This window comes from Salvia splendens, unplaced genomic scaffold (genome assembly GCF_004379255.2).
Source record: "Salvia splendens isolate huo1 unplaced genomic scaffold, SspV2 ctg598, whole genome shotgun sequence".
Classification (NCBI taxonomy): Eukaryota; Viridiplantae; Streptophyta; class Magnoliopsida; order Lamiales; family Lamiaceae; genus Salvia; species Salvia splendens.
In genome coordinates this window covers 11634-17650 of record NW_024599259.1, presented here as the reverse complement: position 1 = coordinate 17650, position 6017 = coordinate 11634, and the positions used below count along the sequence as shown (strand labels likewise).

Genomic DNA, 6017 nt, shown 5'->3' with positions numbered 1-6017 from the left:
AGTGTGTGAAATTCATTACATAAAATTACTAGTGGCTAGAAAATCAACAAAATATATAGATGAAAATTAAAGATGGTAGTATTATAGTACTCCCCCGTCCTTGAAATTTTGTCACATTTTTCCATTTCCGACTATCCCATAAAATTTGTCACATTTCACTTTTTTCCATTTTTGGTAATAGACCCAAATTCCACTAACTTATTCTCACTCACATTTTATTATACAAATAATACTTTAAAAGTAGGACCTACACCCTACCAATTTTTTCAACCCATTTTTCCATTACATTTCTTAAAACTCATGCCCGGTCAAACTGCGACGAAATTTAGGTGAGGTAAATTGAAAATGGCTGAGGGCCCAAGGGAGCTTGAGCTCAAGCTTATCTGACGAGCTAAATACCGATTAAATCTTAATCGAGTCTCATTTTAATCTTAAAACGAATATTACCTTGTGTCACTATCGAAGTTAATATTGATATCCCAGCTCAATGCCAAATTATGAATAATTTGGGGTACCTTTATTATTTATTTCCTCGTGTTTGAGACATCCAATATTCGTTAATTGATTAAACTTGATGATAATATAATTTAACTACCTTATTTTACCAAGAGTTTTCTAGTATAGGGCAATTATTTAATGCATAATTAATAAAGTAATAGAGAGGTAAAAAGAAAAAAATGATTGAAGTATTATTAATAAAAAATTACTCTCATTCATTAGAGAATTTTTCCCCTTAAAAGATAAGTTCATAATTTTAAGAGAGAGACTAAAATGAAAATAGTTCATACTATTATTAAGAGACGGATGAAGTATTGTACTTAAATAAACTAGAGTTACCACATGTGCTATGCACGACCCAAATGATTTTCAAAAATAAGAAAATATATTTAAAACAAATTAAATCAAATAAAATATATAGAAAAAATGTAAAAAAATTTGCAAATCGGGAATAGAAACTATTTAAATTTTGATTCATAAGATTATAAAGATAAAAAAATATGCTTTCTTATTTCTACATCTATCAATTCACTGTAACAAAAGGACACGAGGAAAAGAAATAGAAATTATGATATACAAACAAAAGATTGATGAGAAATACTAAATACCAAAGTAAATAAATAAATTATTTGAAAAAAATAAATAGTTCATTATAAACAAAACATTGAATTCAAACATCTTCTCAACAAAATCGTTACAAACATCTCTCTGACACCGGTAATTCATACACTTTGAAAGACTTCTTTGTAAACAACATTAAGAGTAGAATCACTTCTACTATCATTCTCATCCCCACAAACTAAAATCTTCAAACCTTCACGACTTGTGACTCTAGATATAGCAACATAAAGTTGTTCATGACTAAAGACCGATTTTTTCAAAAATAATCCAACATGGGACAGAATGGTCATTGCATATGACACGTCCAATGGAAATTGGCGTCGTTGGAATCTGAATGGTAGCCTTGGATCAGACGGTTTCAATGACATTCGCGGAATCAAAACCTTATGACCAATATTATGCCCCCAAGACACGGGCCTCCAAAGCATAATCACCTAACCGGGTAATTATCAATCTGGTGCCATTAAACAAACCCTTAGAATGATGTATGTTTCTTAACAACATCACAGGAGTTCCAACTTTCAACATCAGTTCATGATTAGGTGTACTTGAACAATTCAAATTATTCAAAAATTCAACTAAATGTATCTCAGAAGAACTATTCGATGTGGAATCTGAATTTGAAATGCTATCAGAGCTCAAATATACTCGACCCTGAGATTGATCCATCAAAATCATGAACTGGTTAACCTCATCGTCAACATCAAGTGTGGGAGCAAGTATAGCACGATCATGCATACAATTGCTCAACTCTTCAGGATCCATATAAGAAGGATATATATTCTCAACAAAGGTTTTAAGAGGATCTCCAGCATTAGACAGTACAATGTCAGAGGAAAGATCAATTACGACTTCACCATCATTCGGACCACCAACAACTCCATCACCTATAGAAGCAACCCCAAGAAGAAAATTCTTTCAACTTAGAAGCTTCAACAGAAGATTCGAAACTCAATACTCTCATGTTTCTAGTCAACCTCAATACTGTACAATTACTCCAAAGATATGAAGAGTTAATGGTAACATTCACAACATTTTGTCGACTTCCTTTAGGAACAACATGTAAAATTTGTCTAAAGCCACTCCCTTATCACCCGTGCTATGCACGGGACATACGAATTTCAAATAATAAAAATAAAAATAAAAAAAGAGATAAAGAGTATATAATATGTTTATATATATGTTAATTAAAATAAGTATTCTTAAAATTATAAATAAAATACAAAAAACTATAAACAATACGAAAAAAGAAAATGTAATTCTCTCAACCTACTCTAAATGAAACATTTTATATTCAACAAAATAATTTTATACGGTTTTAAATTATGATATGAGTGGAATAAAATAAATGAGCGATTATAAGGATTAAAAAGTATGGGTTAATTAAAATAAGATATACACATAAAGGATGCGACTAAATATCATACACTTTGAATAAATAAATTGGTCAACAATTTTGCATGCCACATGGTGAATATCAAAATCTTGTCACCAAAATAAATTTTTTAAAAAAAGTATTTCATTGAATCATAATATACTTAGTAAAATATTTATAACGCAATTAAATAATATGTCATTTCATCTAACGTATTTCTTTTGTATTTATGAGATTTATTTTTAATTATTATCCTACACGACACCATATTATCATCTGTTCATCTCAATATATTTATTTTTTAAATTATAAATTAATAGTATTAAACTTATATTGTCATAACTTTCATATATCACATATTAATTAATAGCAAACTTATGTTGTTATAACTTTTATATATCACATGCATTTATCATATACTCCCTCCGTCCTTAAAGATAGAGACTTTTTAAACGGTAAGTAGATTAAAAATAAAAAAAAATATAAAAAATAATGATGTTTATAATTAAGAATATGGGTGAATTAAAATAAGATCATAACATTATAAATAATTGAAAACATTATAATAATACTAACAAAAAGAGAAATGTATTTCTCTCTACCTACTCTAAATGAAACATTTCATATTCGACAAACAATTTTATACACTTTTAATATAATTTTTCAAACTTTTTAAAATTTTTCCCCATATTTCAACAATTATGATCATGAGAGAAATCAAAATCAAATCAATTATATCAATGTATACCACCTTTAGTAGCTATCCTCGTGCAATGCACGGCCCAAACATTTTTCAAAAACGAATAATAAGAAGATAGAATTGAGAACTAAATATAACAACATCATATCATCACCCCCTTCAAAAAGGTTGATAAATTGAAAAAATATATTTCTCATTTACCTTCTAATATAAGATAACTATACATTAAAAAAATTAATAAACACTGAAAGAAGAAGGTAAATTTAAAATAACAAATAAAAATGCAATGATGAAATAGAATGTGATTCATGCATACATTCAATTTATTTATTTAGTAGTATGATAAAATGAAGAAGAAAATAACTTTTATATAATAAATACAATAAGATAGTTCAAGGTATATAGTTAAATAATTAATGGATTTTTTGAATTTATAACAATGCAAATGAAAGGGCCAAACTACTTTTAATTCTGAATGAATAAAGAGGCTCAAAGCTTAAAAGTCAACAGCTTACTCCTTTTCATTAAGAATATTTTCTCAGTAAAAAATAAAAGTTTATTATACTATCTTTGTTTCCTAATAAGTGTTTTATTTTGACTTGATATAGGTTTTGAATAATGTAAAAGAAAGTGGGTTATAAAATTAGTGGTGTATGAATTCTAATTTTTTTATATTAATTTTATACTATAATGTGAACGAAATGAATTAGTTGAATATATGTCCATCACTAAAAGTAGAAACGAAGTGAAAGAATTAATTAGGAATAGACTAAAAATGTAAAACTGAGACATAAAATGGGTACATGGGGAGTAGTAGTTTATTTAGTTAACGGCGAAGTAGATTAAATAAAAATAGATCAAAATATTATGGAGAAAAAATATATTAAAACAAATAATATAGAATGAAAAATAAAAAATAAACTAATTATAAAGAGTATTCAAAACATTATAAAAACAATAAAAAGAAATTTGTATACAAAAAGAATTTTATTAATCGTCATTGCATACAACACAACCAAAGGAAACTGCTATAAATTTAAATAAGTTAATTATTGAAATAAAAAAGAAAAAGTGTAAAAATACCTTCACCTTGAATTAAATTCGACAAATCCAAATTACTCTCACTCAAATTCGACAAATCCAAATTACTCTCACTCAAATTAGACGAACTACGCTACTCAACAACGTCTCCATTTATAATTAGGGGATCAACATATCCACCCACATCAACTACAAAAAATAAAACTTAATATTAATAAAATAGAAGTAAATTACAAATTATTAGATTGATTATATTTAAATTATAAAAACAAATCAAATATAGGGAATAATTAAGAAATTTACAAAGCAATTATATTAGATAAAATTACAACACCAAAGAATTTGATTTTTCAGATATAACAATAATGGGCTGCGAATAAAATGAAAATGTGGCCCATTCTATACACATATTAATACATGCCTTCCAAATTTCTTTGCTCCATTAAAATGACCCAAAACCATTAAATGTACTAATAGAAATTGATAGTACAATAATTTAATGAAATCTGAATGACTTATAACTAGGGGTGTGCATTCGGGTTTCGGTTCGGTTTTTTATCAAAACCGAACCAAAACCGAAAAACCGAATTTAGTTCAAAATCCAAACCGAACCGAACCCGAAAAACCGAAAAACCGAAACCGAAAAACTGAAAACCGAATTTAAAAAACCGAAAACCCGAAAAAATAAATATAATATTAATATATATGTGTGTAATTTATTTTATTTTATATATACTAATAGAATATTTTATATATAATATAAATTAATAATACATATAATATATAATATATAGTAGAATTTATTAAAATAATATACTATATATTATATATAATATAATATATTAAATTAATAGAATATATATATAATTCGGTTATTCAGTTTTTCAGTTTTTTTCTTCGCCCGAACCGAACCGAACCGAACCGAAAAACTGAAATTTTTGTATTTTCAAAACCGAACCGAACCGAAAAACCGAAATAACCGAACCAAATTTCAAAATTTCGGTTTGGTTCGGTTCGGATATTCGGTTTCCGGTTTTTTTGCTCACCCCTACTTATAACCTAGATTGTTTATCTAAAATAAATCTGATAATTAAATTACATTAGAAATAATTAAACATAATAGACCATATAAATACCAAATTCTTTCACTTGGTGCGCCGCCCACCGACAAAACCCTAATCTCTCTGCCTTCACCAAATGTTCGAAACGACGACGTGACGACTCCTCCCCACTCTCAGTCGCCAACGATGCGATCTGGGACGCGGTGGGTAAGGTGGCGACATGGTGGATGAGTCGGCGAGGCAAACCGTTTCGATTTGGTCAAACCCTAGCTCTCGATCTGCTCCATCCCACACTGAAACAATAACGGCTGGCCGACGACTCCATCCCACTCCAAAACGGCGACAACACTACCACCTGTATAACATAACCTAGATTCCAAACCACGACTACAATAGACGCACCTATTCGATTTCTACAAACCCTACCCAAAATTGGTAAAAGTTACATCGCCCCCCGGAACCGTGACTCTGTCGTCTCCTGTTGCGAAGGCTGATTCGTCCCTTCGGCTTTTAAAATTCCGAATCGCTAATTCAAAACCCTCATCGAACCCACCGCCTAGCTCCTCCTTACACCGTCTGCCTCCTTCGCCATCTCCAACAGCAAGAAGATACAGTTAAAAACTCTTTGCCGCCACTGGCCAGCAAGAATCGGGTAATGGATGCTCCATCTCTGTGTCAATCCATATCTTGGCCCGTCAATCCCACACTGATTTTTTGCGTT

At 29.4% G+C, this 6017-nt stretch overlaps 1 protein-coding gene across 1 annotated transcript; it reads right to left on the bottom strand.

The window, feature by feature from the left end:
* Window positions 1-1515: 1515 nt before the first annotated feature.
* LOC121790722 lies at window positions 1516-2083 on the bottom strand. The gene is made up of 2 exons (XM_042188862.1): window positions 2071-2083; window positions 1516-2006 (listed from the first exon to the last, which is right to left on the bottom strand). Exons 1-2 carry the CDS (start codon window positions 2081-2083, stop codon window positions 1516-1518), a joined length of 504 nt encoding a protein of 167 aa, XP_042044796.1.
* Between the last annotated feature and the right edge of the window lie 3934 nt (window positions 2084-6017).